Source organism: Columba livia, chromosome 3 (assembly GCF_036013475.1).
Source record: "Columba livia isolate bColLiv1 breed racing homer chromosome 3, bColLiv1.pat.W.v2, whole genome shotgun sequence".
NCBI classification, from domain to species: domain Eukaryota; kingdom Metazoa; phylum Chordata; class Aves; order Columbiformes; family Columbidae; genus Columba; species Columba livia.
In genome coordinates, this window is record NC_088604.1 from 2,442,069 (window position 1) to 2,463,539 (window position 21,471).

At 43.8% G+C, this 21,471-nt stretch overlaps 1 protein-coding gene across 1 annotated transcript in view; it reads right to left on the minus strand.

The window, feature by feature from the left end:
- INTS9 (integrator complex subunit 9) overlaps positions 1–21,471 on the minus strand; it is a 74,120-nt gene that overhangs the window by 39,393 nt on the left and 13,256 nt on the right. The window contains exons 5-9 of the mRNA XM_065055572.1: positions 18,148–18,287; positions 16,539–16,625; positions 10,892–11,012; positions 8,880–9,014; positions 2,020–2,131 (exon numbers count right to left, since the gene is read on the minus strand). Of these exons, the coding sequence (XP_064911644.1) occupies positions 2,020–2,131; positions 8,880–9,014; positions 10,892–11,012; positions 16,539–16,625; positions 18,148–18,287 (595 nt within the window). The remainder of the gene's footprint in view (positions 1–2,019; positions 2,132–8,879; positions 9,015–10,891; positions 11,013–16,538; positions 16,626–18,147; positions 18,288–21,471) is intronic.

Sequence of the window (21,471 nt, forward strand, 5' to 3'; positions counted from 1 at the left end):
TTCCATTCAAGATATAAGCTGCTTTGAAGACCTTCTGCAAAGCCCTTGGAATAGTTCAGAATACTTCTGTGAACCAGAACCTGTGCAGATAAACCCCAACCTGTACCTACATTTGTAACACATTTATTTACACACATTCCCCTTTTGGATTTTGCTTTGGCCCAAGCTACATCTCAAAGACTTTGTTTCATTTTTAAAAGTGTTTTAATTAACATCAGGGGGATAGTAAGCCCCTAAAAGGTCCAGAAAGGACAGAGAAAGGCAGCACATCTGGATCTAGCACAACAACATCACTAAATCTTATCTGCGACAGCTCATAGGGTAATAAAACTAACAATGCTTAAAAACAATGAAATCATAGGCTGTAATACACACACACACACGAACACACAGGCAGCAGGTAGGAAAGGAAGCCACAGGTGTTAAGAATCACCACGGCTTCAATGGGGGGTTGAACAAGTTCCTGGAAGAGAAATGCACGGAACATTCCTAACTACACAAAGCCACGTCTGATTCAGGAAATCCCGGAAATCCAAACACTTGAAGGCTAGGAGATTATAAGGGGCAAGTATTCTATAGTCTCGTCCTGTTCTTCTACTGTCCTCTTGACATCTGCTCATGATCCCTGCTGGAGCCAGGATGCTGGGCAGAGAGGATCTTTGGTATAATCCAATATTAAAAGTCTTACAAAATGCTCTATTAATAGGTGTTTACACCACAAGGAATCATCCTGACCCTGTAACTCGTCTTTTCACATAAACAAAACCCACGTAATTTTACCTTGTACATCACACAACTCCTGTGTGAACTGAAAAGCTTCAGTCGTGAGCAGGAATATTTGATTTTCATTTAGAGATGGTGGTTGATGGAGGAATCTACCACGTCCCTTGGATTATCTGCCTTCCACTACCAGGCCAGACTCATACTGGGACTGGGGGACAGTACGTAGATATCCAGTGTCTGTGAATATGCACAAGGATTTTAAAATGGGGAAAAAAAACCCCAAGTATTGTGTTTTTTTTCCTCTCCAAGGGTACATTGACTTGTAAAAAGACTAAGAATTGTTTGTATTTAAGTTCAGTTCTCAGCCTTTTTCTGCAGCCTTGGGTAAGCCATGTAAATAGTGCAGCTCAGATCTCTCTCCGGTGTGTGATGGGGACCAGAACACTTGCTCGCAGTGAGCATTCCACAATTTAGATTTCTAAAGTCTTTTGATAATCTTTGTATAATAACAATCCACCTATCACGAGCTTTTTTAAAAAGCTGTTCATTTAAAATAAAGGGAAGATCTCTGATAAAAGAATAGGGAATATAGAGCAGGACAGACGTGAGTAAGTGGTTTGGTGAGAGCACAGAGGAACTGGGGCAGGGGAAGGGGAGAGAAGGAGAGAACAGCCCTGGATGTGGCATTCCAAACAGGCTGGAAAACGCTGCCATTCACACTGATATCACAGTGTTGCAATTATCAGCTTTTCCAGCTGTGAAAGCTTCTGATTAGGTTTTATATATATCTGGGGTCTCTAAATATATCTCGATGTATTTTTTTTTAAACAGAGATTGTGCTGTTTTGCTTTTGATATATTTAAAAATCAGGTGTAAGAAGGGAAGCAGATGTGCTTGTTTTCAAAACTGAAAGTCATAAAAAAACATGTAACGATTTTACACTGGCTGATATACAGGAAGGAAATAGTAATATTTCAGCTGGGAACAATATCCAAAACCTCGGCAACACGTAGTCTGTTGGCAGCTAAGTGACATACTTAGCGAACCAAGAGCAGCAGATGATCAAATCTCATTATACCTGTTCCATTCCAAAACATTTTAGGTACAACTTGTGTCTCTCCAAGCACTTAGTGTATTAATGACATCAGGAGCACATCGTAAAATCTAAACAGCTAGTTTTATGCCAGCAGCTATAGCTGGACAACTTATTCAGTTCCAGGAATTGCAGAATTATTTCCCATCCAAAGCAATGAATAAGATGATAAAATAGGCAAAAGGCTCCTTTCAACGACCTACCCAAGTTGCTGCAGAACTCTCCTACCATGCCATCCGGGTTAGCGGTCGGGATTTGTGTCAGACCCGTCAGGATGAGAACATCGCTGTTTTTCAGAGAAGCCTGGTCCATGGGCTGAAACAGAACACAGCAAAATAAAAGGAGTGATATAAAAGGCTTTTCTGTTTTGCACCAAGAAGGCTGCAATACGTAACAGACACGGTGACCAAGGAGAACACATGGAACACTTGAAACTTCACATCCTTCCATCTGCGGAAACCTAACTGGAGTTAATAAAAACAGGCACAACTGTTTACCTGCATCCTACAGCCCAATGCAAGCGACGGAACTGTAATTGGATCCATCTCTAAGTAGTCTCCATGGACTAATCATTTCATGGCCTTAGGAGCTGAACACTGACCAGACACTAATTTGCTGAGGATGTGAGAGGGCAGCCAGGAAGGTTCAGCACTCGCGTTCCTCTCTCTGGCTTCACGTGTTTCCAACTCGCTTCCCTTTGCAAACCGAGGTTGTAGAATCACAGAATCATTGCAGCTGGAAGAGACGCTCAGAATCATGGAGCCCAACCACAACCTGACTCTAGCACTAAACCGTGTCCCTAAAAACCTCACTTGAAACATAATCTTCTTGTTTCCCCAGCCTATCCAGCGAGGAGGGCTTGCTTCCTACCTCCACCTGCGCCACATGCTGCCCACAATAGACTTTCCTATCACTAAGAGACTCTATAAAGCAGCTATTTGCTTTTTCTCTTGTTCCTCCCTAACACAGGTAGGAGTTCTCCCTTTAGTCTCTGAAAAACGACTTCATTGTTGTTATTAAATCTCTTCTGAAAACTCAACATTGCTGTGAGACCTACAGGAAAAAAAGGACATGAGAGTCCACGTTTTGTCAGTACTCCTTCCTAAGGTTTGTTTCTTTGTGTTTCCAGTGTATCTGCTCATTATTATCCGGTTTTGCACAGCTCAGCTGCTCGGCACACATCTCTTTGTCCTTGGCCAAAGTCTCCTGATCCATATGTAGGATTTACTGTAATGCAAATATTAATACCAGTCTGGAGGGGGAGGTCTGATGCTAAAATCCTGTGTGAAAATATGACATGGTCACTTGTGTCCAACAATGAAATTCAAACACTTGTTCAGGAGATAGCAATTGTGGTGACCTTCCTTCCTTTCTTTCACAGAACCCCAGAATGTCAGGGATTGGAAGGGCCCTGGAAAGCTCATCCAGTGCAATCCCCCCATGGAGCAGGAACACCCAGATGAGGTTACACAGGAAGGTGTCCAGGCGGGTTGGAATGTCTGCACAGAAGGAGACTCCACAACCTCCCTGGGCAGCCTGGGCCAGGCTCTGCCACCCTCACCCCCAATAAGTAGCTTCTCCTCTTTCAGTGGAACCTCCTGTGTTCCAGTTTGCACCCATTGCCCCTTGTCCTGTCACTGGTTGTCACCAGAAGAGCCTGGCTCCATCCTCCTGACACTCCCCCTTTCCATCTTGATCCCCAGGAATGAGTCCCCCCTCAGTCTCCTCTTGTCCAGCTCCAGAGCCCCAGCTCCCTCAGCCTTTCCTCACACGGGAGATGCTCCACTCCCTTCAGCATCTTGGTGGCTGCGCTGGACTCTCTCCAGCAGTTCCCTGTCCTGCTGGAACTGAGGGGCCACAACTGGACACAAGATTCCAGGTGTGGTCTCCCCAGGGCAGAGCAGAGGGGCAGGAGAACCTCTCTGACCTACTGACCACCCCCTTCTAACCCACCCCAGGTACCATTGGCTTCCTGGCCACAAGGGCCCAGTGCTGGCTCATGGTCACCCTGCTGTCCCCAGGACCCCCAGGTCCCTTTCCCCTACACTGCTCTCCAACAGGTCATTCCCCAACTTACGCTGGAACCTGGGGTTGTTCCTGCCCAGATTCAAGACTACACTTGCCCTTGTTATATTTCATTAAGTTTTTCCCCACCTGTCCAGGTCTCTGTATGTCAGCACAGCTTCCAGTGTCAGCTACTCCTTCCAGCTTGGTGTCATCAGCAAACTTGCTGATAGTACACTCTATTCCCTCATCCAAATAATTGATGAATATATTGAATAATATAGGCCCCACTACTTTCTTTTCCTTCTTTCTTTTCCTTCCTTCTTTCCTTCCTTCCTTCCTCCCTTTCTCTTCCCTCCTTCCTTTCCCTTCCTTTCTTCCTTCCCTTTCCTTTATTTCTTTCCTTCCTTCCTATACTGTATTGTACACTTTGATAACCAAAAATTTAACTTTTCATGCAGAAAACTACATATGAGAATTGGAACTTGTGAGAAATGTGGTCAGGGTTATGGTTTTTTTTGTGATTCATGGGAATCCCATTTGATTTGTGTATCTTTTTTGGTGCATATGCGCATCACCTTTGATTTCCAGGGCTCACTGTCTACAGGGGGGACAGGACCATTTTCTCCAACCACTCAGTGCATTCTCTTTGGAAGAGAGGAGACCAGTTGAATCTCTCAGCTTTGTGTATGAACCTCAATGCCACACACAGCTCTCCCTAGAGTGTAAAATCTGCTCTTTTGCCCACAGTATTACAATCACGACTTTCAAATGCTCATTTCCGATGGTTTGGACAGGTTTTTTTAGAAGTCTCTTCTTGTGAAATGGTAAATGGCTACTGCTGGTGGAAAAGAGAAATCAGTTTAAGTTCCATAATATGTTTATTTATCTAAGAAATAATCATATATATATATATACATATATATACTCTTCTCATCACCTCATCACTCTCTAGAACTACCTGAAGGGCAGTTCTAGCCAGGTGGGGATTGGGCTCTTCTCCCAGGCATCAGCAATAGGACAAGGGGCCATGGGCTTCAACTCTGCCAGGGGAAATTGAGGCTGGCTATTAGAAAGCAATTCTTTGCAGAGAGTGGTCAGGCATTGGAATGGCTGCCCAGGGAGGTGCTGGACTCAGCGGCCCTGGAGGTTTTTAAACTGAGATTGGACATGACACTTAGTGCCATGATCTAGTCAATGGACTGGAGTTGGACCAAGGGTTGGACTTGATCATCTCTGAGGTCTTTTCCAACCCAGTCCATTCTGTGATTCTGTGATTCTGTGTGATTCTCCCAAGCAGCAAGTGACAGGACAAAAGGAAACGGCCTCAAGTTGCACCAGGGCAGGCTTAGATTGGATATTAGGAAATATTTCTTCCCAAAAAGGGCTGTTGGGCATTAGAACAGGCTGCCCAGAGCAGTGGTGGAGTCACCATCCCCGGAGGGGTTTAAAAGGCATTTAGATGAGATTCTTAGGGACATGGTTTAGTGCTAGAGTTGGTTAATGGTTGGACTCGATAACCTCAAGCGTCTCTTCCAACCAAAATGATTCGACGATACATTAATTATTTAAATGTAGCTATAATACCAGGCCAAACAGACAAGTATTTCCTTAAAGGTCAATAGGTGAAAACAGGTGAAAAATCACAGCTTCAACAGCACAAAACCACCCAAACCAAACAAATAAAACCAACATACAAAAAGTAGCGCTCCTAATACAACACCAGAGCTAAAATAACAGAGAAAACAGGCACACGCTTTTTTCACTGATGTGGATTATTTGATATATTTTATACTGGCATTTTATTAAAGCAGAATGAAAATGCATACCTGCTTCTCTCCACTAGCAAACATAGAGTAGATACTCAGAAATTCTACTCAAGTGTGACCTGATACTAAATATCTATTCTTGATGCTCAAAATTTAATATAATCCAATCTTGGAAAAGCAAAAGTCACTTCTGTCCGTGCAGATGCAGTAGAGCTACGGTGAAAAATTAACTTGTAGCCTTGCTCTGGGCTGGGATGCACTTCCCACAGCTACTTTTCAAGCAAAGGTGGGTGACTACAGCCAGCTGTGCGGTGTTTAATGTTATTTATTCTCAATAGACCCTCTGCAGTCTCACCAAGCAGGAAAGATTTCTACCAGAAGAGACTGATAAAGAGATTTCCGCTACTGAACCTAGAAGACCACTGTATAGTTAATTCCCTCGCTCGCACTCAGTGCCATTTTAAAGCAGTTGAGAAAGACCTTGCTCTGTTAAACATGCAGGGGAATTTCACATCAGCTTCGACAGAAGTTTACACCGTGCACCACCTTGTAGCACCAGACCTGTTAGGAGGGATTTATTGCAATCCTTGACTCTCTGTAGCATGTCTGTGAAAATGAAATGCCAATAATGCCGTAAAAAATAATATCGGATCTGCCTGTGATAATGTACATAATGATTATGCCACATTAGATAAGCATAATTTCGGCTGCTATTGCACTGAGAGGGCTTGCATTGATTTTGGGGGGTTAATGTAAAGAATATGTCTTAAAAGGCTTTTAGTGACATGTTTGAACCTGTGCTGTCAACTCCCGTTCTCCACTTCGGTGGCAACGGTGTCAATTCTAAACTCAGTAGAGGGTGAGGCCAAATTTTCAACAGAAACCATCTGCCAGAAGACAGAAGGGAAAAGAACAATTAATGGTGCCAGACTGAACTCTCAAACAAACCCTTGAAAGCTCTTGGGTGATTTTCAGAGGCAATGAATCCAGGCTCGCTGAACCCTCCACCTGCGCTTCCTGCTGAGGATTTCACAAGATGATCCCTGCTGCTGCACCCGGTCCCAGCTCATCTGTACATCCTAGGCCAGGCCTAAACTGCCAACTGTTCCACTTTCTATCTGTTATTAACAGAGAGGGACTGATAATTACAGACATACCATAACTCTCTGCTGATTACAAACCTAACCTAGATGTAACTTAAAACGTCAAGAAAACTTCAAGCTGTAATTTATACCAAAGGGTCTGAGATTAACCTTATCCTGTTGGTACCCTGAAAGAAGGAAATGCTTTCCAGGCTATTACTGTGTGTATTAGACAAGACTGAACAGAAAAAAGCATTTTTCATTTCTACGCCCAAATAATCTGTGTCTTATCACCCTAAATAAGCAACTGGCTGATGAGAGCCTGGCCAAGTGATGCTCATTTGTAATAATGACAGAGGGAGCTCCAGAAGACTGGAAAAGTCCTAAGGTTTTACTATTATTCAGAAAGCTCTGGATATATATTTACATAAACATATGCTGATTAACTGGGTATAACTTTTAAAACAAAATGCAGTGACTGATTTCATACACCGTTTAAAGACGGGAATTTCTTTATGACTGCTCATCATGGTTCTACGGAGAAACAGGTCAGACAAAACATCTTTTCACTCCCCGATGAACAAATGCTGATCTGTTGAGCACAATTTTGACCCCACGCCACTCAAAATATTGTTATCATTACATATTGTCTGTCAAACATCACACAGATGAAGAGCTGGCTGGCAGCTCACAAAAACCACCAGTCACTACAGAATCACTGTAGGAGCTCGTGCTGGTGTTCACAGGGATTGACACTAGGACAAAAACTAGCCATTATTTTCAACAACCATCTGGAAGCCAACGTAAGATTATGATGATATCTGATGTGCACATGGTATCTGGTAACGTTAGTGGTAATTAGCAAGGAAAGGGCAAACTGAACACCAATTCAACTATCTGGTAAGCTATTCCTTCAAACTATGTGTTAGTTTAAAATAACACGAAGTGCAGTGGGCTGTACGCTGAAAAATGAGGCTCCTGGAGAGCACGTGGGCCAAGCTACGCTGTCAGCAGAGCGAACGGTCCCGGTGTCATTTCTCGTTAGCAAACAGAGTAGGTCCGTGGGCTTTCACGGAGGCTCACAGTACGTTTTCCTGCACTTGTTAGAACTGTAACTGCCCTGTGCTCTTACCAGGCACTTCATACACACACCATTCCCTGCCACAGGGAGGTAATGCCCTTAAAATCAGGGACTTTACCAGAAGTTACCAGATAATTTGGAAAATGCTCAAGCATGGTCAGTCTAACCTGATAAACTGAATCACTATGTAATGTAAATGAAAACACTCCCAGTTACCCAAGGTTTCTCCTCAGAGAAATATTCCATTCAAATATTGTCAAATACTGCGGCTGCTCCTTAGATGGTGACCAAAGAGCACAACCCAGGCCAGCGTGAGGCTGGCAAGAAAAAGGGATTTAGAAACTGATGCATCGCATGGAGCCAAGTACAGCCACGCTATTAGGGATGGTTTATCTATTGTCGTTTTTCAGCTCCTGAGATCAGGCTTTTAAATGAAGGATGCTCAGAAGCAAAGCTCTTTAGAAGATACTCACCTTGGGGGAAATTACTTACTGATCATGAACCTGACACATTTTCTAAATTATTTTTAAATACCTCCTGCTAATATTGCTTTTAACTATTTTGACAACTTCTGAGGCACACAGTACTGCAAACTTCAAGCCATTCTTTGCACTAAGAATTTATGGATCTAGAGAGAATTAATTTACTGGAAATTACATCTACAGCACTATAAAGACTTTGCCCTTAGCAGAGCAGGGTGGAAAAGTTGGCAGCCAGTTAGCGATCATTTCTCCCAAGGAAGGATGTTTCAGAAGTGATATAGATGCCGTCTGTGAACCGTCTGTAAAGACTCTTCAGTGAAATATGGATTTAAAGAAAAGTCACTAACGTTCTTTTGTTTAACTCTGTGAACATTTCCCATTTAAGGTGAAAGAGAATTTCCCAGCTGGTAAGTTAATGTCAAATCAGTGATAACAAAGAAGTTTAGTTGTCTTTCCCGAGTAACTATTGATACCTGGCCACTTATCAGGGTAGTATCTCTTTTCAATGCCCATTAAGTGAGCTAATTGCTAACAGAGGTACTTTAGTACAGCTTCTGTACTATACCTGATCCCAGCTGGAATAAGCCCCTCTAGTTTTTTTGAGCAAAGACACTTCCCCCTATAGAAGACTCACAAAAGCTGTACCTGAGGATGTGTTGTAAGTAGAGAAGATCCTGAAACATAGGAAACCTTTTCATAGTGCGACTGGATAATCCAATTGGAGCTTCCAAGAGCGTAGCCTGAGCTGAGAGGGGTGACCTGCACGGCGCCAAACAGCTCCTGAAACACACAGCAAGGGGCATTCATTTGAGCAAGTCCCCAACAAAGTCAGAACAGGTCATGTTATCATCAGTGATATCAATTTTAGAAGTAGTTCTGTTATACAAAAACTTTATGAAGTTAGTTTCCCAAGCTTTATGTTTTTATTTCCCTGCATCTAACGAGACACGTGCTCTGAGAAAAGCTTTTCATGAGGTAGGGTCTTCATGAAGTCTCTCTTCCATATGAGTTCTACGGCATCTGAGTTCACACTGACCCATAATTCTAAACGGAGGAATCAACCGGGGTCGTGATCCTGTACCTGTCTTGGCTGCTCTGAAGAACTCTGTAGGCGCTTTGCATTTTTGAAGACTCTATACTCCCTCCATCAAACTTTATTGATAATGACAAGCAGGAGAGAAGGAAGGACAAGTATAAGACTCTCTTTGAGTTAGACATTTTGCTGTGGAAAACAAGCTTAACTTCAGACTCACTCACTTTCTAACTTGATTTCTTTTTAAATGCTATCTACTGGTGATTTAGAAACAACACCCTGCAAACTCAACCCAAATTTCAGTTTCAGCTCTGAGCATAAGCAACCTGACAGTTGTCTCCTTTCCAGGTGTCATTAGAAAGTGTATTGCTTTATCTGTACACAGTAATGTTATACTCGTTCTGAGAAAGGAAAACAAGCCTCTGTGTATACCTCGCTAATGTGATCTACTTTCTGGTTATTGAATAATAGAACAAGCATCTGATTCATGCAATACTAATGATTTCTCTAGTATCCCAATACATATTTGGATCCTTCACAGGGCAAAACAGGGTCTCCATCACTTAGAGTGCGTAAACCAAAGCTCTAGATTCTGCTGATACACAGACGTGAAAAGTGGACAACAAACCATTCTTGATGCTGCCACATTTTGGGTTAACTGATTATTTGTGTCTGATTATTTTTAAAGTTTGCTCTAGAAATATCTCCTTTTCCCCAGTAACTATAAAACAATGATTTGCTCAGTGAGATACATGCAAACTGTTCATATAGTCAAAAACACTGGGGTCCTTTTTCACCAGCTACAGTGCAGCGCCACACAAACCCAAATCCACCTAATTTAGTACACAGCACCACTGGTTACTGTTTCAAACTGTTTTACTCATTACCAGTAGTCTCCAAACTTCAGCAGCCCATTGATTAAGAAAAGGGAGCAAATAAGGAGCTTTGGGTTCACAACTTTAATTCACCTTTTTATTTCTTACGGCTCCGAGCAACAACCGCAGGTCTCACGTCCCGCATGCTGCCTACAAGCCTTAAGGGAACAGTGTATCTGCAAATTAATGAATTGGTGGTTCTGTTCATTCTAGAAACTACACTGGATTATAGTCAACAGCATTACAGATAAAAAAGGTTAGCTGGGAACACTGGGAAAGAGTGTTTGAAGTTCAGGTCGAACCATTAGGTTTTGTTTACAATTCCTAATTTGCTGTATAAAAAAAAAAGTAGAGGCTGAAGCACTCAAAAGATTCCCAGAAGTGAGATACGGTAACTCAGAAGGGGATGTGGCTTACGGACAGAGAGGATACGCTCATTCGGTACATCCTCCCAGCTCTCAGCGGGCCAGCCATCAACTCCAAATTCACAGGTACGCCGCCTTAAAATTGGTGTCCCCAAGGAAGAGGAGAAACAAATGGATACTCCCTGATTTCACCAAACAAGAACTTTTCCTGGGAGGTGGACTGAAGGACATTCAGTATAACCTTACCTTGCTTTCCTAGGCTAGGGTAACTAGATCTTACACAGGATCTAGAGGGAAAATCGAAAAGGAAGGGCATTTCCAGAGAAAAGTTGGGCAACGACAAGTTATTATTGTTGACCTGAGGATAGTTTTACAGGTACTCACAATTTTCTGAGAATATCCCACCAGCTGGATCTTACTGAGCGCAGCGTTCACTTCTGGCATGGTGTAGCACTTCCTCCACATGGACACCTCCACCGCGTCCTTCAGAGGGGCAGGCAGCAACCTGCAAAGATCACAGCAGCCCAGCCTGGTTGGGTTAAAGGGACCTCTGGAGATCCCCCAGTCCAACCCAGCTGCTCACGCAGGGTCACCAGAGCAGATCACACAGGTGGGTCCAGGCGGGTTTGAATGTCTCAGAGCAGGAGACTCCACACCCGCTCTGGGCAGCCTGGGCCAGGCTCTGGCACCTCCCAGCAAACAAGTTTCTGCTCATGTTCACGTGGAGCCTCCTGTGTTTCAGTCTGTGCCCGTTGCCCCTCACCCTGGCGTTGGGCACCACTGAACAGAGTCTGGTCCATCCTCTGACACCCACCCTGAGATATTGATCCATTGATCACATCCCTCTCAGCTTCTCTTCTCCAGCTCAACAGCCCCAGCTCTCTCAGTCTCCTCATCACAAAGATGCTCCAGACCCCTCAGCATCTTTGTGTCCCTCTGCTGGACTCTCTCCAGTAATTCCTTGTCCTTCTTCACCTGGGGAGCCCAGCACTGGACCCACAACTGCAGATGGGGCCTCCCCAGGGCAGAGCAGAGGGGGAGGAACAACCTCCCTCCACCTGCTGCTCACACTCTTCCTCATGCACCCCAGGTCCCATTGGCCTCTTGGCCACAGGGCACATTGGTGACTCACGGTCACCCTGTTGTCCCCCACAACTCCCAGGTCCTTCTCTGCAGAGCTGCTTTCCAGCAGCTCAACCCCAACCTGTGCTGATGCCTGGGGTTGTTCCTCCAGTAGGGCGTGGGCATTTTCAGAACCTCCTGTAGACCACTAGTTTTGATTCCCACTTATATTCTCCAGATCTTATATTTTCTCGTTTTTCTTTTTAATTCAAATATGCCTGGTGCTTCAAAATAAGGAGCAAGACTTCCTGGCTGTTAAGGAGCTGAACAGCACTGCCCACTTTGCTGCACCCCACAGACCGCTCTCCTTCTGCTCTTTGTTGTTCATGTTCAGCCCTTCCATCAAAGCAGCAGCTGTGATGAAGGTGCTACAGCAACTCTTGTGGTATTTTCACCACTGATGAAAGACGTTGGCTGATTTGACACATCAACACCACTAGAATTGGTAAAGATGACTGTGATCTTGAATCAGTGTCTATTTTGCGCCTCCTAAGAATTTGAAAACAGAAGTAAGCCGCAATCTTGCAATTAAAATAAAGGTACAACAAACAAAGGCTGGCTCTGCTCTCATCTTTGTCACCGGTGTCTTACAAGAGCACATGTCCCTGCAGCTCAGCTCCTTTGCCTTCAGCTCTGATACCCCACTCGCCTTCCAAGTGTGCTGGCACCGAGACATTAGCTGACACTGCAGAGCTCTCCGAAATCCCCTATGCGGAAGTATTTAAGATGTTTTACACCAAAGTAAAATCCATCCATTCTGCTCTTCACAGACACGGCAAGTTAACTGGACAGCGTTGTCAAGGGAGGAAGTGAAGTGTCATGTCACAGGCTGTAAGAGAGATGGCAAACTTCTGGGAAATAAATCTTCCTTAGCAACATGAACTGGGGCAGGAAGCAGCACAGCTGCCAAATGCATAAGAAGAATAGGATTTCTTTTTTTTGTATATTAAACCAACGCTAAATCAAAGGCTAATTCAAACCAGTTTCCAAAGATTTATGGAAATTGGTCAAGTTTCTTTGATCAATTTGTTTAAAGGAATTTAATTTATTGTTATATCTACTAGGTCAGTGAACTCCTCCATAATTTAAGATACTGAAGAAAGGATTAAGGGCAGCTATTGCCAAGACAGGTCTAGTGCGATAACTGTAATTCCAGCACACGCTGGCTGAAATCACACTGCTCTTAAGGAAACAAACAAAGCGTTCAAGGTCTTTTTTGGGAAGTCATAAGCAACAAAAGGCCAAACAACGTGGATAGTTGTCCACCACTGCACTGAAGCAAATTGCCTGTAAAAGCCTTTAACCTACCAGAAGAGGCATTTAGAGTTGGATGCTTTCAGGAACTTCTCTTCTGGGAAGAGGAGAATATATCTCCAAGTAATGGAGAAAAGTGGGAAAATGTCCTTGGTGACTGAAGTAAGTTTCTATTAGCCTGGGCTCCGTGGCTACGCTGTAAATACACTCTGACTTCTAACAGAGACCAGTGGCACCAGTTTGCAGTGGTTTCACTCTTTGCTGAGCGGCACACGGAAAATAGGGACTGCTGGTTCCTCAGATGCGCTCCTGTTGGTGTTCAACCTGCCACCACGCTTTGAAAATTTGTACAGAAAGATATTTAAAAGTCTGGAGAAGAGGAGACTAAGGGGAGCTCATTGTGGTCTGCAGCTTCCTCACAAGGGGAGGAAGAGGAGTAGGAGGCAATCTCAAGTCTTTGGCAACCAGTGACAGAACCTGAGGGAATGGCAGAAGATGTGCCAGGGAGGGTCAGTTGGACATGAGGAAAAGGTTCTTCCCCCAGAGGTGCTGGACACTGAACAGGCTCCCCAGGGAGGTGTCACGGCCCCAACCTGACAGTGTTCAACAAGAGACTGGACACCGTCCTCAGACACACGGGGTGACCTGTGGGGTGTCCTGTGCAGGGACAGGAGTTGGACTCCATGATCTTTGTGGGTCCCTTCTAACTCAGGACATTCTGTGGTTCTATGATTCTATATTTTAAAGTCTGAAGTGGATCTACTAACACTACGGCAACATCCTATTATGGATCACCTCGTAACAACCAGATGTATGTGGGCAGATGCCAGGACACCCACAAACCAAAGGTATCGTGAAGCAGCAGGATCCAGTGGTTAGTCAACAAAACTTATGCTGAAGAAGCTCAGAGGCTTGTGTTCCTAACTGGGCATCTGCACAGAGACAGTCCCTCCTGTTTAATGCAAAGGATAACATTTAGTATACGACATAACAGGTTCTTGCGTGAAGGCAGTGCCGAACTAGACCAGTGTGTTGGCCTCTCTCGTCCACTACTCCATCTCAGGAAACAGCCTTTACAGAAAGACGTGAGAAACCATCAAACAGGTAGTCAACAAAGTGCCTTTCATAAGGCAAATTTCCCCTTTAGTCCCCTGAATCCTCATCATTTTAAAATTCACCCTGGCTGAGTAGCTACAGAGCTTCTATAAAGCTGCACATTTAAAATAAAAACCAATGGTAATAAAACTTGCAAAGCAATTAGTTCAGACTAGATCTGATAATGGAAAAAAAACCCTAAACTACTATAATGAACTTATTATATTTTATGCAGTATTTGAATTTAAAATGCTTCAATGCTCTATCTAATGAAGATGATAATACTTTGTGTTTTATACTAACTATTCAGAGTAGAACTAGCTGAACTGTAAAGCAGTAATGGTGATTGATCGGCCTGAAAAATTAAAGCTAGACTCAGAAGTAATAAGTATTCTTTTCTAGCAACAGCCAAGTATTAGAAAAACCCCATCGCTAAGGATCACATTTTCTTAAATAACGGATGTCAGTCCAACCCTGCGTGTGCCATTAGCCAGGTGTTAATTTGCGGATCAGGAGATGTTTTTGCTCACATGCTATAATAATCAGTTCCATTCACGCTCGCATGACACTTGTCACTAAGAATCTCAAAACGCTTTGCAAACATTAATTAAGTCCCCGTATCCCCCCTGTGGCGGATAGAAGCTCCGTTTTACAGAAGCAGAGGGAGCTGAAGGGGGAAAGCAGTTGGAAAGGGAATTCAGATTTGTCCCCCCGTTCCGGATTACACACAACACTGGTTCGTACCAGGCGCAAGGCAGAGTTGATGACATGCAGACTTTTGTTACAAACAGCCGCAGGGCTGTGTCCGGCTGTCCCCACTGGTACGGCATCACTTTGCTTCTAGCTCAGATTTGGGCAAGTTGTGCATTTTATGAAAGCCAGGGGACCTGCCATCTGATTGAGGTTCCCAACGACACAGCACGTTGTGGCGGCGCTTGGTGCTCTGCAGATGTCCTGTTAGGGGGACAGGACGCTGTCTGTCCCCAAGGGTGGTTCTTACACCTTCTCCTACCTCCTGGAACCCCATCACAACAGCTACTTGATGGTGCCAAGGAAGAACTGTTGATGTTGGGGTATTTCCCAAGCAATATGATGCAGGAAAATGTATTTTAAATACCACCGCAACAAAAAGACTCCAGCCTTCTATAGCAGTTGAAACAGAACAAAGATATCTCTCTGTGTTCGCATCTGGAATAGTCAACAGCACACAAAGTGCTAGACAGCAGGTTTTCTATAAATACAGCCAGGGAAGTGACATTAAATGAGCTCCAAGATATATGATCCTCCTTTAAACCACGCATACAAAACACATGCAGTGGTGTGACGAGAATAATGGGAACAGGTCCCTCTCTTCCCATCACTGTGAGCTTCACGAGTGGTTCTGGTCAGGCCAGTGGACCCCAAAATTAAAACAAAACCCAAAAAATTATTCTGATCAGAATATATATCATCCAGTACAAAATCCTGATCATTTTTATCATCTATATTTTACTGGCCTTCTTCAGAAGAGTGGGAGTTACGTGCTGAGATAAACCTGCTCCTAAGCTCAGCAGGGGAGTACAATATAGAGCTAAACAGATTTTAATTTGGATTTTTGATATTTTTTTTTTGCGTTGTGATATTGGAAAATATCAAAATTTCTTTTATAATGTATGTATGAAATCATTCAATTTTGGTAAACTTATAAATCAAGCCATGTTAGGAATTGCGAGCAGAAAACAGGAGATCAATTAAAAATGCACAAAGCAGCTTTCAAAAATAACTTTCTAACCAACTGGCCCTATCTTAAAAGGTGCAAAGCCAAAACTGTCTCCTCCATAGAACACGTTGTGCAGCTAAAGTTGTTTCTATTTCCAAGGAAAGCATTATCTGCAATTAGTAAACTGTATGGATAATTCTTAGATTACATAAGCTTTCAAAATTATAGATGCAGAAGACCTCAATTTTGAGCGCCTTGTTTTTACATACAGACGGAATAATGGACACGGAGTTTCCAACTAACCTTTTTTTATTCAGATTTCAATTTGCTTCTAAGCTTATAAAGCCAAAAAACCCACCTCTGCTGTTAAAAAAGAGGCTACAGTCCTGGGAAGAAAGGCAGCACTGCCCTGGGACTGGCCACCAGTGTCTTCATTTTCTTCAGCAAACATGAATGTAAATACCATTTTAAATTAAAATTATTCCAATACAATCTAATCAAGTTTAAATATCTTGCTGATTTCAACAACTTTTTATGATGTCAATGCAAAAATCTGCTGGTTTTATCTTCCACCATGGAGCTTAACTACGTGAGGGGAGATCAAGGGAGACTTTTGTGTTACCGAGTCGCCCTCCAAGAATCAAACTTGTGTGGTTGTTTGGAAAATGAACAAAGTGCAAATCATTCAAGAAAGAACCAACCCCAGGAGCGAAAGCTCTAAACCTCCTAGGCTTTTTTTTTTGCTTAATAGTTGTAGCAAATCTAATCTCAAATGGTGGCAGCTGACCCATGGTTACAGTAAATTCTAAACTTGGGTTAGTGTTTCAGGACAGTCAACCTCTCCAGGTGGCTCTTCCTTACCTCTGTACCTCCTTGTTCTTCCACATGGAGGCAGACTGAGCCTTTGGCACGCGTTCAATGGAATTCACCAGTTCTTCCATGAGAAGCCTGAAAAGGTATCATAACTAAATGAGCATTGCAGCCTTTCACACAGGACAGAACTTTGTCCCAAGTATTTCCAAAGTATCCCACCAACTGAGCGTTTCAAACTCAAGCAAGTCCAATTCTGTCTGCCTGGTTGCGACAGCAGAGGATCTGGCCCACTGGGTCATGGGTTATTTGGGAAATGGCAAGAAAAGTGAAGCTCCCAAATCTCTCGCCTGCTGCACAAGATGATTTCTTCCTTACCCACTGCTTGTCATTTGCAATGAGGCAAAATACGCCAAGAAAACTCAATAGCTGCTGCCTGTTTATCACTTAGAGAAGACAAGTACATTGTCCAATGAACTCTCCTCATCTGCACAGGCACAATACAGCATCTGAGACAGAAAAACATTTCAGGCATCAAAAACTGGCACTGCAGATTTCACTGTCCAAAACTGAATATCCGTAATTGTACATATGCTCCCCCGCCAAGGTAGGAATTCGCATTTAACTGCAGGAGAAGGGCATGTGGAATAATCTGGGGTGGGGAGAACCACACCAGTATATTCTCCAACACGACTATGCTTGTTATCTTCAGCCACGGGCCAGCACCACCCCACAGGTCTACTCCTAGTTCGTATTTATACAATTCCTTTCACCTACAAGGGCCTTTGGTTTCTGTTTGTTTTTACACAATGGGAGAAATACTTTGGAGAGGGAAGTTTGCATAGGACCTTTAACAGACAAAGATTCCTGGTACTTACAGAGTAGTCCAGATACCACGGCCTAATCTGGTTTTTAATTATTGAACGCAGCAGCTGCTCTGCATGGGAGATGCACACAGCACAAGCGCAGCTACAAACCTGCAGCCTTTGGTATTGACCCATTTAATCAACAGGCAACTTTGTAAGAAAAGATTGCCAAATTTGATGACCAAGTATTAAATTTTTGACTGCACTGTCAGGTCTTACACTTCCCACTTCAGTAGAATTTCTGCTGTTTTTCTTAGCGATTCTCTTTGGAGTTCAGATCTTATGTATCTCAACTGTCATTTGAGATGAAGCCAGATTAAATTCCCTTCCACGGTGTAGCGGAAGTATGATGATACGAATATCAAACGCTGAAAAACTACAAGGCAATAATCCTAAAAGTCATTTATTGTTGAAAAGATTGGTGATTCCTCTTTTGCTTAAGGGGAGCAGCGAGGAGTAGGTGAGATCTTTGATCCATGGCTTTTGAAGGTGTGAAGTTCACTATACGGTAATTGCTGCTCAAGGTGTCTCAGTCCACGCAGGATCTGCTACCCCACATCTCTTTTTTTGGACTCAACACAAAGCACCTGCTGTAAATGCTGAAGACAGAGGGTTCCAGAGGTTGGCAAACATGGTGTTAACACATTTGCAGCACTAAGGACTTGGCTGGTGTTCAGGTACTGCCTAAGAGCCTCTTCGGAACATTAGACACCACTCCTCTCCCCATATTGTCCTTTACACCTTTTCCTTAGCAGTGATGAAAGAGGAGAAGAGAATATTAAGGGGCTTTTTACCTGCCAATTTGGACAGTGGGCTCGGTGGCGTACACCGTGCCAGCGAATCCTGTGTACTCTGTGATATAGGGCAACGCCATCATGCAGTGATAGTTGGAGATCAAGATCACGTCTACCGTGGAGAGGTCAAGCAGCTCAGTCTGAAAACAGAGGAAAGAGATAAGCAACATGTAACCCTTTCATGCAGCTTAAGCAATGGCAGAAAAACTTCTGTTCTTTTTTTAAAGTTTATATTGCGGGAATATTACTGGTTTATAAAAAAATTCAGGGGGTGAGGCATGTCTCAGCTGTGGCAAAGGTTAATGTTGCCTTTAAATTAACAAGATTGATTTTAAATGCCCCTTAAAATTATTCCCTTTTCAGATCTGAAAAGGAAACCATGTCCCGGCTTTGTCTGTCTTTCATGTAATGAAATTGCTGCCATTAAGAGAGGCATGAGGATCACACTTTTATCAAAGAACTGATACATGTGCTTCCTTAGGGAGAAACATTTTGCCCATACACCAAAACTTCTTCAGTAGTGATTAGCAGGACATCTCATATTTTGATGTGGCACATGGTACTGAACCCCAGGAGAACGAGAGAGATGAATGTAGATTGCATTCACATGCCTAAAATAATTCTCATATTTTCCCAAACTAAATGCTTGGCACCCTTATCATTCACATTTTCTACAGCAGAAGATCAAACTAACTCGTAGGATACAACAAAACAGGCAGTGGGTCCAATTTGTTTTGAAGTGACGGTTAAGACAGCAGTTCAGAGAGTGAAAGAAGATTTCACACATTGTTAAAGGAATTTTAATTAGAAATATTTACTGGTAATGCTATAACACAAATGGTGTCAAGTCAGAAATTTGCAAGATATACGACCTCTAACTCAGTTATTATAGAGCAGCTAATGGAATTCAACACTCATCAAGCACGTATTATCTGATTACAAGGCCTGGTCCAGCAATTTGAATAAAAAAGGCAAGAAAGTAGGTCACTCGGTTTTTCAGAGGGCTGACACAGTGCTCTGGTGACAAGCTGCTTAACTCACAGCGAAGCGCCCATGGTTTCAGTCCATGATCACAGCTAATGTTGAGGCACGATCTCCAAGCTGAGCACAGGAGGTGAAACACCATCCCCAGATTCCTGACCGGGCTCCCTTTTATCTTCCTAAGCTTTCGAGGCAGAAATATTCTCACTCCACGGTATCAAGGAGGCTGCTCACGCCTGCTCTGACCAAGCTGGCCCTTCGTGCCTTGGTTTTCGGCCACGTCCACAATCAAACTGAGCTGAATCCCAGCCCCACAAGCCATCGGGACAGAGACTCCCATCTTCCAAGCTTAAGCATCCTACGTCTCAGCACCCTAGAGGCATTTACTAATAGGATGCAAAGGGTGTCAAAGACAAAACAGAGCAAAATCTTCCCTGGGACTTGCAGCAATCTCACTCCAAGTGCCCAAGAACTGAAGAGGTTTAAAAATGTTTCCTGAAGGTGAAGCGAAAGAGACCAGAAGGTTGCCAAGCAAAGAGGGCTGCACTCTGACACGTGGGAGCGCACTCTGCTGCTCAGACAGCCTTTTAGCACCTTGTGGCTTCTGGATCACATTCAGAACTCGTCTTTCCTTGGCAATAGTGTTCCTGGAAGTGATACTGTGATTCTCAAACTGTTTTTGCAGACAAGTTTCTTCAAAAGAAGTGGCATGGAAGGAGACAAAGATGGCAACAAAGCCTCTTTCACACAAGCTCCTTTTTATACTGTGCTGCCAAACACCACAACATTTCTACTCTGCTGGTGCAGTGACATCTGAACCATCCTCCACACAGGGAGCCCATGAAGCCCGAGATGTGAGCTGTGCACCACCAGCGAATCATAGCATCATTTTGGTTGGAAAAGACCTTCAGGGTCATCGAGTTTGACCGTAAACCCACCCCTGGCACTGCCCCATGTCCCTGAGAACCTCATGTCTGTCTGTCCAGCCCTCCAGGGCTGGTGACTCCAGCACTGCCCTGGGCAGCCTGTTCCAATGCCCCACAGCCCTTTGGGGAAGAAATTGTTCCCCAGATCCAACCTCAACCTCCCCTGGCGCAACTTGAGGCCGTTTCCTCTGCTCCTGGCGCTTGTTCCTGGGGAGCAGAGCCCGACCCCCCTGGCTCCAAGCTCCTTTCAGGCAGTTCAGAGATCAGAAGGTCTCCCCTCAGCTCCTGTTCTCCAGCTGAACCCCCCAGGTCCCTCAGCCGCTCCCATTACACTTGTGCTCCAGCCCCTCACCATCTCTGTTCCCTTCTCTCCTCTCAACTCGCTCCAGCACCTCAAGGTCTGTTCCAAGCCCTTGCAGAAAAGATTTTGCATCTCTTGGGAACTTTGGGAAGTGAAACATTTGAGAGGCCATTTGTAAACTTCCTACCATGACGACATGGTTGGTGTCTTCTAGTTGTCACAGCGACTGCTAGAAAACAGAGGTAGGTTCAGTGACGACACTAGTACAATGAAGCAGCAACTCCCCATCATATTTAGAGCTACACATGTGGGTGTTTTCCAGCTCAACAAAGTAACCAGACAGCCCAGCTGAAGCACCCTAAACCCCAGCATCATCATTCCTGTGCATGGCCTCAAGTCCAAAGGGAAACCAGATAGTTAATTCAATTCTTCCCAAGATCTGGGACATAATGGTATTTTCTACGCATACAGCTGCTTCCCATATCCCTCTCTTCCACAGGACACTAACCAGAAAGCATCCAAGAACCCAGAATTATTAGGGTGTTGGTTGTGCGGGTTTTTTGTGATTGGATTATATCCATTCCTGTTGGGGAAAACGAGCAATTGCACACAGATATGTTGCTATCACTTGCCAAAACTAGTACCAGAGCTGCCAACTTGCTTTGAAGAATCAAGATGACAAGAGGCAGAAGCTGCAAGAGGTGAGTTTCATGGGACCTATAGACAGAAATCCAGCAACCTGACAAGCACCTTCCAGAAGTGTTTTGTAATTCCTGTCAACAAGGTCAAGCAGAAAGGGAAAAAACTTCCCCGTCCACAAGCAATCATCTCGGTCTTTGAATGACAGAGAAAACATCCCCAAAATGAAACCAAAGGGCTGATGTTATCACAGTCCAAACACAGCTGAGGAATGAGGATGCTGTTCCCCGACTATTCCCTGTCGTTTACCTGCACCACTTTCTGCTCAGCTTTTTACTTCTTCAGCTCTCCTACACACATCATTAATCTGATCAGCCAGGTGAGCCCAGTTAATTAAAATATTTTCAATAGCCCTTCTTTCTTTTTTAGTTGTAAACACAGGTATTCTTGGAAAAAAAACAAGACAACTTCAGAAGC